At 36.4% G+C, this 20,857-nt stretch overlaps 1 protein-coding gene across 1 annotated transcript in view; it reads right to left on the bottom strand.

The window, feature by feature from the left end:
• The window catches only part of HMGCLL1 (3-hydroxy-3-methylglutaryl-CoA lyase like 1), a 76,295-nt gene that overhangs the window by 29,434 nt on the left and 26,004 nt on the right, over positions 1–20,857 (bottom strand). Inside the window, exons 5-7 of the mRNA XM_063150672.1 lie at positions 19,752–19,900; positions 4,868–4,931; positions 310–498 (exon numbers count right to left, since the gene is read on the bottom strand). Coding sequence (XP_063006742.1) covers positions 310–498; positions 4,868–4,931; positions 19,752–19,900 — 402 coding nt within the window. The remainder of the gene's footprint in view (positions 1–309; positions 499–4,867; positions 4,932–19,751; positions 19,901–20,857) is intronic.

Here is a 20,857-nt window from a genome sequence, read left to right as displayed (position 1 = left end):
ATTTCAGAAAAGAATTATTTAATGTCCCTCCTTCATCTAATGTCAATGAAATGTAATAATCATAAATGTTTCTTAGTGATTTTGTATGGAATTAAGGTAATTAATATATAAATTTTGACATTTCCTGGTAAAAGCAACAGTAATAATACCAGTAGACAATTTGATGTGTGAGGAAGACTTTCCTAAAGTTTAGTGAATGCCTTTTTGCTCTTCTAATGATTTCTTTAATGGCGGGATTTTTTAAAATTGCACACTGAATTAAAATAAGAATAGTATTATCGTATATTATGAAAGGAAAAACCAAGTCACCTGCATGGCTGTGAGGATATTGGCTAACGCCTGGCCATACGTGTCATGACAGTGAACAGCAAGAGCACTCAAAGGAATTTCTTTCATAACAGCTTCCAGCATTTTTTTCATACTTCCAGGTGTCCCCACACCAATTGTATCTCCCAGAGAGATTTCATAACAGCCCATACTGTACAGCCGCTTAGATACCTGATTGGAAACAGAAAAACACCAAGAGGTCAAGATGAAAGAGTATAAAATAGGGTCAAGAACAAACACTATAAAGGACATACTTCTGTACAGCTCTTAGGTTTGGACCTACTGAGGTGGATCTATTTATCAGACAACCTATATTCACTGCTGAAAACTGCCATAGAAGAAGAACATCCCACAGATCCTCTTATTTTAAAATTATAGTTCTGCTACATTCTGTATGTGGGATAGCTAACCAAGTCAAATCCATCAAAAACTTGCATTCTGACTCTCCCACAGAATCCAAACAAGCAAAATTTTAAAATTATGAATGAATTTCTGTCAAGCCCTTTCCTAACATTTTCTTATCTCTGGGGACTTCCCAGCTGTTTGGTTTTCTCCATGTACTTTTCAGCTTATAAGTTGTGCAGGGTAAAGACCTGTTCTTTTGTTTGCATATTACATGAAGCCAACAAAGATAATAAATAATTAACAAAAAGCCTCATTTTTCTTTCTCTTGGCACTTAAAAAATCAATGAAAGCTGAAATTTTAACGAGCTGCAGTCAACATTAATTTTGCAATATCAATTTTGCTTTCTTTTCATGAAATTAAACATTAAAATACTAACAAAGCAAAACTGCAACTTAATTAACATTCTGGTCCCTAAGTTTTAAAAATTTTCTTAATACAAAACAAAACCATATACAAATAGGTCTTACTTATGTAAGCAGAGCCCTAAATATTTCTGGAATTACGTCTTCAAGGAGTTCTTTGCATGAGTGAAAACTGAGGTCTGGCTTCATAATTTTTGCATGGAGAGAAACACATTCGGAAGCACAAAATCATATTTTCACGGAAAATATTGCTTCAGGAATTGAATGCAGGCGCTTTCCATCTTATTTTTGTTGGATTCATTTGGAAAGATTCCACCTTATTTTCAGCTGCTCAATATGTTTGTCCCCTTTAGGATTCCCCACTGTGTATGAAAGATCCCAAAAGACTACTCCACTGGAACGGAATCCCAGTTTAGAAACTAACTGTTTAGGGATGAAAAAATACAACCCTCTTCCAAAAAGACATCTTAAGTCACACTGCAGTCTGCTGTTAAAACAATTCCAGGGCTCCATCAGAGGGATTGCTGTGAGCAAGTCTGAGGAAGTGCACAAAGTGCTGCACCAGCAGTCTCGGAAGCACAGGATTAATATTGCTGTTCACTTAATTCAAAGAACAGCTGAAAAAAAGAAATAGTCTGAATCATCCTGTTTAAGGCTTGTAAGTACTATGACTATTGCAAATGTGGTAAAACTGTGCTTTAAAGTCAGATTCCCTGGTTCCTATACACATAAATTCAACACACTTTTTAAGAAAGGGACATTCACTGGAATGCAAAAGGGATTCATCTCGCAGCATATTTCTGTATCATCAACACATGGCAGGCATTTTAACTAGACTACTGTTGTAAGAAAGAAAAAGGATCATCTGCAGTTAGTGGTGGATTACAGTCAGTTAAATCCAAACCTTAGTATTTCTTCAAGACCAGGGCAAAGAAATGTACTGCACTTCCCCCTCTCTTCTTTTTAATGCACAATTCAAAGTTTTTCTAGTAAGTATTTTAGTCATAACTTGGACCATATAAACTGCTAGAAATCATATTGCATTCACTTTTTTTTCATGCTCAGTCCTTAGGTTTTTCATTTTCCTAAATGCAGAGTTCTGAAAGATAGAAGAAGAGAGGATGAAACTTAACAAGCTGAGCATCATCACTGACTCGTCACAACCTAAACTGAAAAAGAGATCTAAATTTAATGTATAGCTTGGAAGCAGAATGGGAGTTTTTGTACTGAATTTTCTATTTTACCATAGTAGAAGGCAGATTGTTAGTTATAGTTTTGTAAGTTTTCAACATGGATTTTTGGGAGGAGAGTGTGGGAGAAGAGAACACCCTGTTTTTCTATGTAATCAGGATGTGAATATGAGCTTTCAGCTTTGTTGATTGAACAGGGTTGTGTTCTGCACCACTGAGCTATTTTGCTATGCATATGAGTTTCCCTTTGGAAACATCGCTTGGCACCTAGCATTGATCAAAATGGGAATTGGGGAACCAGCTCTGCAACTTCTTAGGCATGTGAACAGTCCTACTCCTGGAAATATCAAAAACTATACTCCTATATTGAACACAAAAAAAGCTGATAATCCAGTTATTGATTATTTTAAGTAATTAACAATCTAAAAAACCTTCAGTTCTTGTGCTGTAAGGGAAACTTTAATGATCCAATAATATTCGAGTAAGAGTAGGTACATTTTCTATAGTTTAGTCAGAATGTGTCCTGGATAATATTTAACTTAATGAATTCACTACTTTAGGTTAAAAGGAAGCTAAAGAAAGAAATAAGCAGGCAGAAAGACAAAACCAGGCAAATATATGATGGAATTAAATGATAATTCATTATACAACTGGCTTCAAGGATGTTATATAGTGTTTCTGAAAACTTTCAGGCTTTATCTGCCTAAAGTTGAAATACTCAAACAACAAAATGATAAATGGTTAAGCAGTGACTTCCTTTCAAGAATCAGCAGAGTAACAGGACTAGGCAATTTATTTCAGGATATGAAAACTATTTGTTTGTTTCTTTTAAATAAAGAACCATACAAATATATCTGATAGATTCCAGAAGTCTGTAGGCATCTGAATTCTGCACTCACTTGATAACTATGTGTAAAGAAGTTATGTATCTAGTATGCCAGAAATTAATGTAGTCTGCAAAAATCTGTAATAATGCATGTAGTCTGAAATAATCCACCTCTCCTAATTGTTTTTTGCTTCAGTTAAAAAACATTTTGCTTAAAAAAATAAAAATGGTCACTGTTACTGACGGGAGGAGAAACTGTCTAAACGTTTCAATCACAACTGCTGATTGCAATACACAGTCAAGGAAGTCAAAATGCTCCCATCCCAAAAAGATGATGACCAGAGCAGCAGCTCTCTGAAACAGTGTAACAACTCAGCCAGTAATTTTGGTAATGCTGATTTTGTACATGTATTTATACAAAAGAAAACAGATGCTTCTATATATGCACCAGTAGTTGCTGAATCAGGGATTGAATTAATAAATTTAATGTGGTAGCTTTTATCAGGAACACATACACAGTGGTATACAGGTGCTCAAGATGACACTTAATAGGAGGAAGATAGAAAATAAAATAGCTGTGTAGTAAAAGTTTCCTGGTCTGGAACATTAAATAGCAATCCCATGGGCAAACTGAGAAGGAGCTCTTCTCAGTAAAAGGAGATTTTCTCAGTAGGAAACAAGCAACACATGGAAAGAAGACTTTTGGGGAACATGGTAAGCAGTACGTCATCACTGCTCTAACTACAGATGTGTCATTTCTAACCTTCACTTCATATTAAAACAAATACATTTAGAAATACTGACAACCTTCCAGGTTGTTTTTTTTTTTCCAAAGAGTCTGAGTATGTGTGGATCCTGTGGGAGAAGTATTATCACAAATTCTATCTGGAGTGTAAACTAGAAGAAGATTCAGGAGAACAGGACCTGAAAACCACCCACACAGAACATAATATATCAGACAAATGTTGACTCGTTGCTAGTGCTACAAATTAAAAAATAATGGTTTGGATATTCTGCTAGATCAACAAAAATAGGTGATTAAGTGTAACAGAGAAGACAAGTCTGTCTCTAGGTGGAAGGCCAGCATGTTCTGTCTTAAGCCTCTTGGAATTTTTACTCCACTTCTGTTTTTTTCCAGTCCATTTAAGCTTTGATGCCCTCTTTGCCTTCCTGCAAAATTTTACACTTCTGTTTCACTCATCTCTCTTCTGGAAAAAGGACTGGACTAGGATATCCTCTTCCTTATCCTATATTCCAAATGAGGAAAAGGGGCAGGGAGGGAAGGTGCAACTTACTCCATTATGGAACTAGAGCAATTTAAAAAATCATACTGGGGGTGAGTTTTGGTTCATGTCCATCGCATGACCCTCACCAGATGCATAATGACAACACAGTGTGCTTATTCCAGTATAAAATGGATTTAAAAAGAAAAAAGCTGTGCAGGAAACCCTTTTGTACAACATAGTCCACTGACATATGTGCTTGAGTCTATTTGCTTAAGTAATTTCTTACCTTCTTGCTAGGTGAAATACTGCATAATATTTTTTCTCATGACTGACAACAATCAAAATGTGCTATTTTTCTCAGATTTGACTGTATATGGTTAAGTGAGGTTATGCACCAAGTTTTAGTTTTAGCTAGGTTTTTTGCTTGTTTTCCTTAAATTTTATCCATTAAAGATCTTTTTATGATTAAGTAGAGATAATTACATATATTTTTGATTTATTAAAAAGACAAGCCAGAAATTCACTCTTACTTCTGCCACTTTATCTGGTACAATGTTTCCTTCATATGGGCATCCTAAGGCACAGGACACATACCTGTAGCAAAAAAGAACACACAATATTCTGGTTTATATATATATATACACATAAATATATATATGTATGCATGTATGTATGTATTCATACACGTTACATTAAAAATAGATTACATATAATTTTGAACACATAAACCAATCAACATAAAGATTTGAATGAAAAGCTAAAATTACATCAGATGACCAGAAAAAAGGTTTATCAATTTTCCTTTCAGACCACAGAACAGCAATGCAAATCTTTATTTATGTTCAATATGTTACGAGTTGTAAAGGACTGGCAAGGTGGCCAAGTTTACAGTGTTGTAGGAGACTTGGTTCTTATTGGTATTTCCACCTGAAGTTACAAGAGTCAGCTCAAACTTGACCTTGCCTTGCCCTCACAAGGTATTCAGAGAAAGATATCACTTTTTTCGTTGTAGTACTATCCATATCATAGCAAACATGGACACAGACTCCTTCTGACAGCCCCACCATCTCATCAGAACTGCAATGAGGACATACATCATCAGAACTGTGGTGAATGAGGGACCTTTCACACCCTCTCTACTGGCATTTCTGTCCCAGTGCCCCAGAAGAATTATAGCTCCATTGCAAGCTGTAATTTAGGCATGACTTGGGACAAGAAGAAACTGAGAAGCCAAACTGTGTCCCTCAGCAGCTATTGGCTCCACAAAGAACAAAAACTGAAAGCCGCAACCAAACTTCCATTGTTCAGCCCTAATGCTCTATTAGCATAGAATTCAGTGTAAATTCCTCTTTTTAATGACAATTAAGTCCCATGAAATTCTAATTAAACTTCTAATTGTTTATCTTAAATTGATCAGGAATATGATTAAACCTAACCAGAAACATCCAGTCAAAATCAAAAGTGTGACTGTAAAAGGATTTACAACAGAGGCCTGCAGAGCCCCAGTCCCAGTGGGAGGTTGCTCAACTGCTTAATAGGAGAACAAGAGCCCTCATCGATCTCCCATCATTCCCTTTCGCTCAACACTGAAGGATATAATGTAAAATTATACTCTGTATAATGCAAAAGGGATTGAACAGATGCCAGTTTGTATGTAGTCAAGGTCCATGGGGTAAAGGATGTATTGTTTCTTTGCAGTTGAAGGAGAAACTGATTGATAGAATGTGAAATCAGGATCAGTAACAGGCAAAAACAAATTGTGGAAAAAATGTCCATATTTTAATACATAGAGCATATTCCATCCCTTATATGAAGGCATGTTACTAGAAGTAAGAGTAAGAATGAAGCCAACCTTAAATCTAGAAAGAGCTTGATTAGCTCTGACAAAGAAATGGAAATTAATTTTGTTCCCACAAAAGTAGTTGGGTCCATTACATTCTGCTCACAATTTTAATCCAGATGCCTACTAGGCATGATTTCAATTATCTATATGTCATTATGAAAACCAGGTTTTTGAAACTTGGCCACTGAATTCATTAACTATCAGCCCCAATTTAAATGTCACTGTTTAAATTCCAAAATTCTGAATTTTCATATCTACATTAAAGATAATGTAGCTACTGTTAACACCTAAACACTGTCCTGATTTTCAGTGACACATAACTGAAAAGCAATTCAGGATAATTTCCTTAATTTCTTTTATGCATACAGTTTTTCAAATGAAATTAAGTGTGAAGAATTTCAGACCCAAAGGATTGCTTTTTACATAATACTACAGTGCCTAGAGCTAGTGCCTGCATACACCTACTGAAACTGTTTTCAATATTAGCCACAGCACTTTTTATTAAGTAATTAAGAACAGAACTAAATTATTAGTAAATGCAGAACATATAGTATGTATGTGCACATGTTCCCTTTACTTACATATCTTTACAGCTTCCTAATGGCTGCATCTGTCAGATCAAGAAGACATGCATTTGGTAGTGATAATGTGGCATGAACGGCATCTGGGATGGAGTAGGGCAAACAAAAGTAAAAGCAGGCCAAAAGGTATCTAGAGAACAACAGAATACTCCCTGTGGTTCACACCAGAGAGCAGAAACTTGCCTGAGCTCACATAATTCAGCTGGGCCTGCTGGGGTATGAAAGTATGTGGTGACCTGAGGAATCTGCCTGCTACAATACACAAATCTGTTTGAGATTATGAACTCTCTGCATACTTACACCATTGCAACCAGACTGACATTTTAAACAAGGAAAATATGGTAGATATAATCTATCTGGGCATCAGATATTCAATATTAAACTAGAGAAAATAGGGATTACTGAAAGAATTTGACGGGAAAAGAACTTCCTACCAGATAGACAACAAAGTCCTGTGAAGAATGAAAAAAACAAATTTCAGCAGAGTTCATCAAGAATGAGCTTTGGCAGAATTTTATCTAATATTTTCACTTAATAAGTTGGAATAAAAAGTAGAGATGTGGTGATAGCATTAAATTTGAAAGCGAAATACTTAAAATCCAGCTGTAAAAGAGCAAAGCGCACTCCAGACATACATCAGGATAAGCATTTTTAATAGAGGATATAAAATAGCAGACAGAATCACAAAATAAGCTGAACTGGAAGAGACTCACAAGGATCATTGAGTCCAGCTCCTGGACCCTGCACAGGACAATCCCCAGGAGTCACACCCAGTGCCCAAGAGCATTGTAGAAATGCTTCTCAAACTCTGTCAGGCTGTGCTGTGACCACTGTCCTGGGGAGCTGTTCCAGTGCCCAACCACGCTCTGGGTGAAGAACGTTTTTCTAATATCCAACCTACACCTCCCCTGGCACAACTTCAGGCCGTTCCCTCGGGTCCTGCCATGGATCACCACAGACAATAGAGCAGTGTCTGGGCCTCCTCTTGCCCTCATGAAGAAGTTGTAACTGCAGCGAGGTCTCCCCTCAGTCTCCTCCGGGCTGAACAGAACAAGTGACCTCAGCTGCTCCTCATACAGCTTCCCCCTCCAGGCCCTTTGCCATCTTTGTTTCCCTTCTCTGAATGCTCACAAATATCTTTCTTGTATTGTGGCACCCAAAACCACACACAATATTCCAACTGAGGCCACCCCCGGGCAGAGCAGAGAGGGACAATCCCCTCCCTTGCCTGGCTGGCAATGCTGGCAGGGCCTGATGCCCTCAGGACAGGGTTGGCCCCCCTGATTGTCAGGGCACTGCTGACAAATATTCAACTTGCCACTGACCAGGACCCCCAGGTCCCTTTCTGGGGCACTGGTTCCAGTATTTCATTCCCCAGTCTGACTGTACATCCAGACTTGCCTCATCCCAGGTGCAGAACGTGGCTCATTCCCTTCATAGGCTTGGTGATTGCCCAGCCCCCTAATTTGTCATTGTCTCTCTGCATGGCCTCCCTGCTTTTGAGGGAGTTTGACAGCTCCTCACAGTTTTGTATCATTTATAAGCTTGCTTAGTATCCCTTCCAGTCCTGTGTCCAGGTCATTTATGAAAATGTTGAAGAACATAGGCCCTAAGACGAAGCCCTGTGGAATTAGTTTTGAAAAGATCTTGCTGTATTCTTATAGGAAATGAAATACAATTTGAGTCAGTTGCAGAAAACTCCATGCAAGCTGGAACATAGGCAGGCAAGCACTGAGTACTGCTAGTGGGGTACAGAATGCCTAGCGTGTGAAAACACACATGCATGTCTGTGTGAAAGAGCAAAAATAATCATGTGTCTGGTCTGAGTATTTGCCAGGAAATCTAGAATTAAGGCAGTGCTGTGTGGGATGTTTTGTAATTGCATTTGTGTGTTTCCAAACCATTAAGTGGATGTGTGAGGAAATATGTTTCAATACAAAGGTAGATCTGTTATCTACACATACATTCGGCTGTTACATTTTTCTTTTATTTTTGGGTATGAAAGAATCCAAAGGGCATTAATATCACAAGAGAATACAACCAAATCAGAGCCCCAAGACCTCCACCCACATAACTCCGACACGGGAAACAATTTTGAAAGACATTCCGCAAAACTGCTTGGAAAGAAGAAAATTACCAAAACAGAGCCACAGAGAGCAGCAGAAGACACAAGCTAAAGGAACAGTCTGGTCAACTGCAGCAAACACTACTGACAAATCAAGAAGAATGAGGAGAGACTACTGTTTCCGAGATCTTGTCATCAGGGAGTTTGGTGAGAGTTGTTGCAGTTGCAAGCAAGGAACAGAAGCCAAAGTGTAGGAGTTACAGGAGGGAATCACAGAAGAGGGTCTCTAGACAGCAATTATAAACAGCGCCTTCAATGAGCTCAGGAATGAAGGAGAGATAGGCGATGAGATATGATATGAAGAACCAAGGAGGGTCAAAGGTGCAATTTTTAGGAGGCAAATGCTTGCTTATATTGCAAGTGGAAAAGAGCCAGAGGACAGTGAGAGGTTAAGAAAGAGAATAAGGGAGGGAAGAAATAAGAGGAAGAACAGAACATGGGGTCACTGGGGCAAGTGGAAGGGGTACAGATGGAAAGTAGACAAGAAACTTCTGCTGCTCTGACAGTGGAGAAAGGACAGAAGGAAGAGGATAAAGTATCTATTTTTCTTAGGAGAAAAAGCAAGATCCTATGTGAAGAAAAGCAGCAGAGGAAAGAGAAGAGTTTGAGCAATAAATTACAGAGGCAACTGGGATTTAATTTGTGAATTCAATTAAGTTGGAGAATACAGCTGTTTTCTAAAAAGATAGCAGGACAGAAACTAAAAAAATATACCATAATGAAAGAGACTGTTCCGGTGTCAGAATATTCACCAGAGACACTCCACAGTATGAGAGCAGAAGCAAATATCTGAGAGTTCACAAAATGGAATCTGCAATGGAAGTGTTTAATTCTAAGTATGGGCTTAAATCTTTGCTGAATCAAGGCCAGACGTAGCTTAACTAAGTCTTCAGCACACAAAAAAAGAAAACAGCTCATGAAGCCAGAGATGGAAAGAAGGACTTGCAAGTGAACACATTGATACACGATGCTTTAGCAACACACAAGTATTTGCTGGTTTGCTCACTCAGATTTTGAAAAATCAGAATCCTTGCCTTTAAAAAAAAGTGATAAAAAATAAGTTTTCTACTTGTTTCACCTGGCAGAGTTTACCCAGTCTCTCATCTGTCTGCAGATTTCACTGCAGATCGGTATCATTCAGTCTTCTACTAAATTGTTTGCTATGCATATAAAACAAAAACAAAATAATAAAAAAAAACCACACACAACAACTTGACTGTGTAATATTTTGCACAAATTGCTGAACAGCCTCTGGGGATGGGGAGGGAGAAGGAAGAGAAAGAGAGTTCTCAATTTCTTCCAGTATGCCAAAACCAAATTTCAACATTCTACAAATGGTATAGACAGCACAAGGTCCCCATGATCAAGGTCACTAGGAATGGTGAGAACCACATCAGCCCAGCGCCTGTGAAGGATATAAAACCACAAACAGGGTAAATGAGCAAACATTTCTTAGCCAAAGTGTGTTAAAGGGAAAATGAATCCAAGCAAAAACTGAACTCCATGTTGGAATCAGCCCTTTGTCAACTTGTTTCAGCAGGAATCCCAGAGCCAGATCCACAGCTGCTACCACAGCTGGAAGCATGAAGCCTCCTGAGAAGCCAGTTGCAGACTCAGATGCTGCTGTTTCCTGTTTATTATTATAGTGTAAGTTTGCATATAATTTACCATGTTCACTGCAGATGTATTTATTTTTATTGGATTTTTATGCTAAAATGTACATGCCTATCATTTGGTGAATTTGTAATATTAAGGTTGATCTATTCTGTCTCTTTCCAAAGAAAACCATTTATTAAAAACAGGGAGTCTTTACTGTAGGGCGAGGAAAACACAAAGAAGTAAAGAGAGAGAAAAAGGAGATTCCTCCAGAAAGAGATTCTCCAGGCAAAGTCCAAAATGTGTAAATAAGGCCATGATATTTTTTCACATTTGATTTTTAAAACAACCGAAAAAACCCCCAAACAACCTCCCGCTCCCCCCTACCCCTAAAAAAAAAAGAAAAAAAAGAAACTATCTCTCCATGTATTCAGTGTCCAGTGAAAAGTAATATGTATCCTTTTCACAGTGAATACTACAGAAAAAAATATTTGTTCGTATTTTAAATGCCATAAAAACCACTACTAAATTGTGAACTATGACAAAATACTGAACTACGTCCTACAAAATAGGTACTTGTCTAAAAAGTAACCAAGCTGTGACAATAATGAAGGGCCACTAAACCATTTAACTTTCAATAACTCTCTCTGGTTACCTATGGAGCTATCAGTAACATACTATTGAGCACACCACCTTGTTACCTTATAATTTCATACTAATATTTCATATCTGATTTACACTACTCTTCTGGAAGACACGGGGATAATTTTTACTTCCCACAGAGACCCCTCTTTTTTTTCTTTTTTTCTGCCTTTGTTTTTTTTTTAAGCAGCTCTTCTGGCCTGCTATTAATATTTTTTCTCTGTAGGTACAAAACAATGGCTAAAAGTTGGTAGAAATTTATTCCTCAGGAAAACCTTCACACAGTGCAATCATCCAGTATGATAGAGTCAGTACAATGGCTCCAAGATCCTTTTCTTAACCTGTTCCCAGTACAGAGAAATTCACTACATCCCTTATTCCAGCAATCTCTGGCTCCTTAAACCTTCTCCAGGGCACTGATTCCAGCTGGCTTAATACTGTGTAACTCTGTGGATTTTTTTACCATTCACATACAAAATCGTGTTCCTTCCAAGTCTATTAAACGCTCATCTACATTTTCTTGTTTCCATAACCCCAACTATAGGCTCACTTATAGTGACATGAAGGTGTTACACTGGTTTTACTATCTAGAAAAGTGATAATAGTATAAGTCAAAATGTTCTCAAAATAATTGTGAGTATGCTAAATTACACAGTGTAGTCTTTAAAATGGGAAATTTAAAGCAAAGTGAAAAAACATGTATTTGAGCCCTAAGTATTCCAGAATACCAGAAAATATGAGTTCTGAGTTTCTGTCCGTATTTGTAAGACACACACAGCTTCGAACTGTGTGATTTGTGCAAAACTGAATTGATGAGTTCCTCTTATTGTATTTCTAAACACAGCTAAAAGATTTGCTACTGTAAGGCCATCCAAATATCTCAAGTTACTTAGGATGGACTGTAATAAAAGAAGAAAAAAAGAACATTGTTGAACTGAATTATAAATATGTGATTATCTTGATAAACAGGAGTTTTAGATAATCAGGATGTGTCTTTATAAACAAAATAGCCTTCACTATTAGTTTCTAAAACCAATTGTTGCAAATACATTAAAACAAAAAGAATTTATTCTTCCACATCTTTCTTTTCCAAAAGAAATTCCGATATCATTGGCACAAGACAAAGATAACTAAAATAAATTCTTTAAGTCTTGATTATATTTTGTTTAATATATACTAGCATCAAAATGAACCAATAATTATTTCCTATAATCAAAAAAGAATTAAGTATGTTGCAACCTGTAAGCATCATTATAGCATAATATAAAAGGTGGTAATAATAAAAATATTTTAAAAAATACACAACATAGTTTGTTTGTTACCTATTTCTCAAGGAAAAAATATTGCTATATTTCAAGTATATCAACCAGTATTTGAATTCTGTACAAACACAGAGGTAAGCCAACTAGTGATCCATTTCAAAGTGCTTTTATGTACTGCGAACTGCATCATACAACTTTTTTTAAAAGGCATAGGGCATAAACAAAGGAATTACATAGAGCAGTTCAGAACTAATGTGTGATTGCATGTGCTTTAATTTATGAAGCAGCAGACTAGAGGTATTCTACAGCAATCATTTGCATCTGTTTTTTTAACACTGAATCTCTAAATATTTGCATACACATTCACATTTGAACAAATGGCCTTAAAAGGACTGTTCACATGAACATTTTTCAGGTCTGGGACATAAATACAGCTTTTAGTTGCTAACCATGGAGACGTGCTTTTCAGTAAAGGAAAAAAACTACAACCTTTTAGGCTTATATCCCTGGTTCATTTTTTGTTAGGAATAAGGAAGTCCTGTACACTATTGAATGTTTCAGAATGAGATAGTCTGATTTTATGTCATGGTCAGGATCCAAAGCACCATTTTTGGAAAAGAAAGAAAAACACCAGTCCTTACCTCCTTTACTGTTCTATCGTACTAATTGCAATCCATTCTGGTGTCTTTTTAAATTTTGGAATACATAAACTTAGAAGAATCTTGCTTAATGGAATAGATTAACTTGGAAGAAACCAGCTTATTCAGAATTTACTTAACATTTTCTTCAAACATACATTCATGATACACAAGGACAATCCAAGTGACTACTTCCAATGACCATTTCCCACAATTTTTTGTCAATTCTGGCTGTTACGACTTAAATTCTAATCTCTGAAGTTGTGATATTTTTAATAGTATCTGAATCATGCATTGCAAGGTGCAAATTTAAAACCAGCACACATTTTGTGTTACTTTGTATGTAAAAGACACACAGTAGTAATTAACTGACCACACAGTTCATAACTGATTTGGCTGAGTGTCTTCACAGTGTGTCCCAGATGTTATTGTGAAGTTTTTATGCATGTATTAAAAAACTCCCAAACTAACTCATAACCCCAAACAAAAACCAACAGAACCCCACCCCTTTATGATGCTAATAAATGGTCCAACTTCTAAGACCATATGCAACATTTCAGTTCTTCATAAACATTTGAACTGATTTAGTAAACATTTAGAAAACTGTGGACTGTGCTACAGTGACAGCTTACAACATAAATTTTCTGGATGATGATGGAGTCAATGTTAGTGCAGCTGTAGTAACAGTAAGACATGCAAAAGCTAAAAGTTTAGTTTCAACTGTTTGAGTGCATTTTTCATAAGATTCAAGTATTGCCAATGATTTATGCCCAGTACATAAATTGTAAATTGCCAGTAAAAATAGGAAATACAATTTGAACCCCTTAAAATTATTTTTGGAAGTATTTTTCAACTGCTCAAATAAGGAGTTAAGGCAAGGCACTACATTATCCTTTTCCTGCAAATAAATAACACTTTAAACAATAATAGTGCTTTAGAAAGGAAACAACCTCTGTACTGAAATGAACACAAATACAGTTTATGCAAATTGTTATTTTTATTACTTCAATAATTGTAGCAAAATATTTAGCCTACAAAATTTATATCAGAATTTCAAATGTGTAGTTCTGGGAGCTTGCCTGAGAAGGGCTGCAGGTTTTGGTGATGGTTCTTTAAATCAGCCAATGTCTAAAAGGGTCATTAAAAACTAAGTCCACAGAGTAAAAATCTTTCTCTGTACAGTCAACAGCTTCATTCTGTGATATCTTGCAGCACAAAGCCTATTATTACATTTCTTCTAACTCTTGTAATTTTTCAAATTCTTGTATTTACACAAATTACAAGATCCTAGTCCTTTGGCTATGCAGAAACAGAATGAGATTCTATTTGTTGATGAGATTTGTTCTTATTCCTGATATCAGAGATAATCATCCACAGTACATACAGTAAACCACAGCAAGAAGGTTGCCTAATTCCCTCTAGTAACTACTAGAAAATTTAGGATGACAAGCTCAGGCTTGTTGTGTGGTCATGCTCAGATGTGTCTCATGTTACAACAATAGTGAAAAACAATATATAATTATTGTAAGTAAATAAAATCTACACAACAAAACCCCTGAAACTAATCTTCTTCAATTGAGGAACAACCAGTCAAACCATGAGTATCTATGCAAAATACTGAATATCAAAAAAAACTTCCCACAAACTCTTGACTGTCTCAGCATTTTAAAAAAAAATCATGGAATCAGGATACCAAAATGCTGTTTATTGTATCTGTCACTAAAAGCTGCTTCCTTAGCAACAGCTAAAGATGGGATCAAAAATCACAGACTTTAATAGCTACTTCTCTTTTGATTCTTTTATTTCCAAGAAAAAGTCACCTGGATTGCACTGAATATTTCTGTGAAATCTCAGTTTAACTTTTACTTTCTGAATTTATTTTCAATTTTTTTCATTAAGGAAGAAAAACCCAGAGTTTTATCTCACTAAATGCAATTAAAAACTCCAGAAGTCTTTCAAATGTACTGCAATATTTGGGAACTAATGGACTAATTTTTCTCAAGTACTAATGAATTCCCTATAGTAGTGCAGGCTTTTCTACCAGAGAAAATCATAGTGTAAGTTTCTAGAATTAAGTCTGAAATGTTAGACTGGTTCCATAACCTCCCTCTTCATGTGCATCTGCAATGTTGTAAACAGATTTACTTCCTGGACGTGGTATTCAAAACTGATGCTTCTTCTTTAAGGGCATTTTTTCATTTTTTAACTTATTGAAAGTTTTAAGTCCACCATTTAGACCTTTTTCCAACTGCTGGGAGATCTGCTATTAAAAAAAGAAGTCCTTGTGAATCCTCTATTTCCATATTCAGGCTTCTGCTATTTTTTTCTGGTCTTCAGAATTCTACTCAAGAAAATACACCGGAGCTTTAAAGAAAGTAGTGAAGTAAATGGGCACTAAACAATCCCTTTTGACTATTACTTCTGAGAATCATTCTGTCTCAATGCTTCCCATAGACTCTTGTTACTGCAACCCATAAGGACTGCATCTGAACAAGTATGAACAGGGAGGGACACAAGTCAAAGTATCACAATACTTTTATTCTCTTTAAAACATATTTGTCTAGAGTCTGATCCATAGTACTATTTTATTTGTCATTAATTACTACTTTGACTCCTCAAAATCTTCCCAGGATGGATTTTTTAAAAGTGCACTCAAAATCCAAATGTACGGGGTTATCCAGTTATCTTTTATCTTCTAACATATAGTGTTCAAAACCTTCTTTCCAATATTTTCATATACTGAAATCCATGTTTAGTGGATACTGAGAATTATTGTCTCAGAAAACACTTTTTTTATGAAATAAGGGTCCATATTCTGCAGTTTAGATTCTCAGCAGGTTTTTTAGCAGATTGGCTACTTTATAATTGAGTTATATTAGATGACCTGGAAAAATACCAGCAATTCTCTCTTAAACTTTTTGATTTGTCGAAGTGTAACATTAGTCATCTCTTATGCCTCAACTTCAATTTTTTATTGGATAAATTAATTCTCAAAATAATATAATGTGATGAAGATACACGTAACATTCACTTAAATGTAGCTTTTCTTCAATATTCATATCTTCTCTTTGGATCCTTTACATCATTACAATCCCACTGATGCCAAATGATTTTTTGCCTTTTATGTACCTTTTATACAACTTTAATGTATCCTCAGTATTCTTAGCATGCATACTTGTTATTCCTTAAGTCTAATAACTTAGTATAACCCTAGTATTTTGTTAGGCCAGGAGACCAAACATCCTAAAGGGCTCATAGCAGGAGGCTGGAAAACCCCACGCTATCTTGGGAAACCAAGATCCCAAACCTAGTATCTCTCTAGAACACATCCTGTAAACTAAACATTTGGCCCATCCAGGGGGGAATTTGACGGATGGGGGGAGTATCACACCATTCATCCAGGCCTCCCATTGGGGCATCCTTGCTAGATATGCTGATTTGTAAAGTCTATAAAACTGTACACTGATTTATCATGTGTGTGTGCATTGTGGCACACTCCACCTTGGTGAAGTGGTGCACTGATCAGGAGGATCCTTATTAAAATACCAAGGTAAAAACCCTTATCCCTTAACTGTGTCTGGCTCTCAATTTTCTAAGACCAGGAAAAGGCATCACCACAAATTGAATTATTCTGTTAAAGGCTATTTAATTCTGAATTATTCACTTTTCCTGCAAGCCTAAGGAAGAAAGGTGCAGTGCACTTACATGATTTTCACTCACAACTTTGAATCTGCTCACTTTGTAGCATATCCGATATTAAGCATTTCTCTGTTGAAATGTTCTGTAACATACTGCACCTAGTATGACAGACTCAATAAAATTTTCCTGTATATACTGTATGAAGTTTATCTTATGTTTGCATATTGCACTGAAATTAGAGATATCTCTACTGGATACACAAAGTAAGCACTTTCATAATATGATCTGCTTGTATTTTCCCTGAGTTCAATTATATTCTCTTCATTTCTGTACTGTTCTGTTTTCTTCACCACTTGGTTCTTGATATTCCTCCCTTTTATCTCTTTGCCTTGTTTTCATTCTTTAATTTTTTTTGCTGTATTGTTCTCCTGTTTTACCATTTTCTGCCTCCCACTTCTTTCTCTCTCTTCTTTTTTTTTTTTTCCTTTTATTTTCTTTCTTTTTCTGTGTGAAGGAAAATAAAAGCCACATGGTTTGTCAGTAGATAATAAATGTTTGGGAATGTTGTAGAATCCTGTCATGGGAACAGTTACTTCCATCACATCAGTGTATTTGATGCCATAATAATTGCTCTGGTATGTTACGAATGCAATAGACATAATCTGTGGAGTGGGGGAAAGTACCACGCTCCCACTTTTTTAAACATATGCAAACTAGTGCACAGAAGACAAGTTAATATTTTAAGCAGAAAATCAATCTACAGTACACCACAGGGGCTTCTTCATCACCTACAATTTACATCTTATGGACAAGTTGCAAAGTTCCCTTTTTGACATCCTCCATAATTATCCAAAAACTTCTACAACACATAGGCCTTGAGGATGGTTGGTTGCCTATATCATACCATTTAGTGGAATTTTATTAATTAAACGTAGGGATATAAAACAGAAAATATCTCCTGACATGCCTAGACATCTGAAAAAAACAAAATCAGGAGTTTAGTGTAAAAGTGTTCACAAATGGATAAAATTTGTTGCTATACACTTGCTGTTTTGTCTGAATTCCCTTAACCACGCTTGTCTGGGACCTAAATTTCAGGCATCCCTTAGCTTAATCCTCCTGGAGAACTCAAATTGCTTTTTGTGTTCTCAGCTCAGATTTTAGTTTTAGAAAAAAAGTGATGAACAGTGATGGCAGACAGCTTTTAAATAAGATATGTCTTATATGAGAAGTTGCTCAGGGAGGCAAATCATGACTCTACTAGCAGATTAGCAACTGGAAAAAGTATTTAAACTCTGGTACAAGTTACTATTTCTTAATACAGTGAACATCCCTACTTCTCTATCCAGTGATTTTCCTCCTGAAATATACCCAGGCAAAGGAAAAGGAATCCAAGCATTTATGAGCTATCCTTGGTTGGCCTGTGTGTGTGTGTGAAAATCACAGAAACACAATATGGTTTGGGTTGAAAGGGACCTTTAACATCTCTTAGTTCCAACACCTCTGAAATGGGCAGGGACACCTCCTTCCAATAGATCAGGTTGCTCAGAGCTCATCCATCCTGGCCTTGAACAACACCTCCAGGGATGCAGCATCCACATCTTTCTGGGCAACCTGTGCCAGTGCCTCACCATACTCACAGTAAAGAATGTCTTCCTAGTATCTAATCAAAACCTACTCTTTCATCCTGAAGCTTTTCCTCCTTGTCCTGTCATTACAGTTCCTGATGAAGAGTCCCTCTCTGGCTTCGCTGCAGCCCCCTTCAGATACTGGGAGGTTGCTATGAGGTCTCCACAAAACCTTCTCTTCTCCAGGGTGAACAGAGTCAACTTTCTCAGCCTGACCTTGTTAGTGAAATGCTCCAGTGCCTCTGCTGGACTTGCTCCAACAGTTCCATGTCCTTCATATGCTGGAGAACCACAACTTTATGCAGCATTCTAGGTGGCATCTCATCAGAGCAGAGGGGAAGAATCCCCTCCCTTGCCCGGCTGGCCATGCTGCTTTGGATGCAGCCAGGACACAATTGGCTTTCAGGGCTGTGAGCACACACTGCTGGCTCAGGTTGAGTTTTTTGCCAACCAACACCCACAAATCCTTGGATTGGACAAAATGATCTCCAGAGTTCTCAACCTAAACCATACTGCTGTTCTGTGATCCTCTGGGGCACAGTTATAACTCGAAGTCAGATTTCCCTTTCTCCAGGCAAATGCCCAAACAACCACACACTGTTGTGGAAAAACGTGTGCAGTAGCATTACCCCATCACTATTTCTGGAGCAAAGAGGGAAATCAGTATTTATTCCCAGACTGGTTTTCAGGTACTTAGCCTCTGAGGTATCTACCTCCACCTATTTTCAAGTCCAGGTATTTTCTGAGCATGATGTAGTAATCCTCAAGGAATCTCACTGCTGAGTTTCTCCTTGAATCTACATGAGCCCTTCTGCATTCACAAGGACCTTCAAAAATAATCTTAGGTAAGTAGTTCTTACCTGTGATGCAAAAGAAAGTGGAAATTAAATTCTCTACTGTTCAAGAGTGAGTACCATTCAGGATAATTTTAAGTTTAAAAATTGCTGGATAATTCTAGAGTTTCATGCACTGGAGACTCAAAAATTTCAATGCCTGGGTTTTCGGGATAACTTATATACAGAGTAAGTTTTTTCTTAGGAGTAAATTTGTTTTCTCACTTTTATACCTTATTCCTGCAATGTATGTAGTGATATATTATGAATTCTACAATAAAATAAAAGTTTGTAGGGCATTTTTAAGGTGCTAGTGTTACAAATTCTCAACAGCATAAAAGAAATTTTATTCTGTCATCAGTGACAGTAAAAACTAATTTATATAATAAAATCTCATAAAAACTCCTTTCTTTTTTCAATTTCCACAGCAAAAGAGTTACCATCAGTAGTAAAAATGCAAAAATAACTAAATATATTCAATCCTAAAAATAAAAATCACAGTAAATATTATTATTACAATTCATCTACAATGTAAACATTTGGTAATAAGCTTTTCTACTGGTACCAAGTAACGCCTGTAACAATGACTCCAGTAACTCTGTATTACTTTATAATCTGTATATTTACCCACGCACTGGAATATTCATACTCCTTGCAGATTTAGTGACTTCTTCAAACCTTTCTATGCTTTCTTCAATTGAACAATTAATATTCATTTTGCTAAAAGATTCAGATGCTGCGCCAAATACTGAGACTTCTGTAGCTCCTGCTGCAATCTAAAAAACACATTTCAAGAAAACATAATTATAATACTACATTAAAGTATTAGATTGAGCATTAATTCTGTACAACATTCTAAAATGTTAAATTACATTAAGTATATCATCCATATCAAAAATCTAATTTTAGTTCCAATTTTTTTTAAGCTATAGCATACAGACATATTGAATCAAATTTTGAGATCATTCACTATGGCATATTTTCTGCCTTTTCTTAGCAATTAGTTAAACATGTTTTTAAGATGATGAATAATAAAGGGAATAAGATGTAGGAATTCACATGAAACCAGCTATACAAAAAACCATTATTAACACTTGTATGTATCTTTTCAGAAAAGGAAAAGATCATACAACAACTGTCATACTGTCTGTTGCCCCTGAATACCAGGAAGTCACTCTCATGCTTGGCAAAGCCCTCTGTGTGCATATGCCTAGAGCAGCAACAATAATCAACAGGGATTTCTTTGTTAGAGCCAACTCTAGGATCAAGGACTCCATTGGTCTTGGTGTCACAGTCGATAAGGATAATATGGAAAATGTGTACATCAGAGTCTGCTGAGAGAAGTCTTAGCAAACACCAGTCTAGAAAATGTGTAAATGTGGTGTTTTCACTGAAGGGGCAACTAGCCTGAGCTTGTATTCAGTACCTCAGTAAATCAACTAACATGAGGCAAAGTAGAAGGCTGAAAGCCAACGACTGGAGAAGAAATTATTTTAGCTTAATAGTTAGAATAGTTAACTAACTCTCACTCTCCAGGCAGAATAATACTCTTGTTCAATGAAAAAGGATGGAGCTTTTGCCTTCACTCTCTGCCTCTGCAGGATCATGTCTAAAATTCAGCAACCCATAGAGGGACAAATATTCTTTCAAACAGAGGGGAAAAATACATCAGCAAGAAGGAATGTAGAAATCATCTACAACTATTTTTTCATTGTTTTCTCTTCATTATTTCA

The sequence above is a fragment of the Melospiza melodia genome, chromosome 3 (genome assembly GCF_035770615.1).
Source record: "Melospiza melodia melodia isolate bMelMel2 chromosome 3, bMelMel2.pri, whole genome shotgun sequence".
Classification (NCBI taxonomy): Eukaryota; Metazoa; Chordata; class Aves; order Passeriformes; family Passerellidae; genus Melospiza; species Melospiza melodia.
This window is presented reverse-complemented; position numbering and strand designations above follow the sequence as displayed.